Raw genomic sequence first — 794 nt, forward strand, 5'->3', positions numbered from 1 at the left:
TTTTAACAGAGCTAATGAACTAAATAATACATTAGATCTGATAGACGAATAGGGCGGAATTTCATGGAAGAAGTGCGCCCTATACGTGCGTTGCCAGTACTTGGAGCATGGAGGAATTAATTCCTCCATGCTTGGGAGCATGGAGGAATTAATTCCTCCATGCTTGGAGGGCTTCTGGGATGGGTTAGCTGTCTTTCTCGCGATATTAACGCTGCTGAATGTGTTGTGGGTTAATTTCCCGCACGACATTAAAAATCGAAAAACGGTACTGGGTTTGGTCTACAGGAGTTCGTGCTTCGTTCATTCCATTCATAGAAGAACCTTTAAATGGTGAAGCGTAGCTGTCGTTAGCCATAGTAGTCTAGGAACATTTCCTCCCAATGGCCGTAGCGCCATCAATTTATACTTAGATTTTGTTTAATAATATAAGTTGTGAATGTTTGCTGACCTGTATAATTATTTATGGGTGCGTAAGCCTATAGCAGGTTGATATTATTATATAGAGCAATAAAAAACACGCTGTCTATAAATTCGTGATGACACAACAAATCGCTTTGGTAAGTAAAATGTTTTCGTCTGTGTTTTTTTTTTGATAATGTAATCTGTATAGTGGTGGTGGTTATCATAACTTTGATTTCTTTTTTAATGTAATCTGTATAGTGGTGGTGGTTATCATAACTTTGAAGCTGAACTTTAAAGTAAACGTATAGCGGGGTGGACATCATCCATCCAAGGCTGAGCGAACGAACCTATCTGGTGAAGTCAGAGCTCCGTTGTGTGTGTGTATATATATA

General features: G+C 38.9%; 1 protein-coding gene across 2 annotated transcripts in view; it reads left to right on the forward strand.

The window, feature by feature from the left end:
- Positions 1-415: 415 nt before the first annotated feature.
- LOC117109815 (carbonyl reductase [NADPH] 1-like) overlaps positions 416-794 on the forward strand; it is a 4,808-nt gene continuing 4,429 nt past the window's right edge. For both annotated transcript variants that reach the window (XM_033252245.1, XM_033252246.1), the window contains exon 1: positions 416-557. In XM_033252245.1, the coding sequence (XP_033108136.1) occupies positions 537-557 (21 nt within the window). In that variant the 5' untranslated portion in view covers positions 416-536. The remainder of the gene's footprint in view (positions 558-794) is intronic.

Source organism: Anneissia japonica, unplaced genomic scaffold, assembly GCF_011630105.1.
Source record: "Anneissia japonica isolate Jap-2015-1 unplaced genomic scaffold, ASM1163010v1 scaffold288289_len232728_cov185, whole genome shotgun sequence".
NCBI lineage: Eukaryota > Metazoa > Echinodermata > Crinoidea > Comatulida > Comatulidae > Anneissia > Anneissia japonica.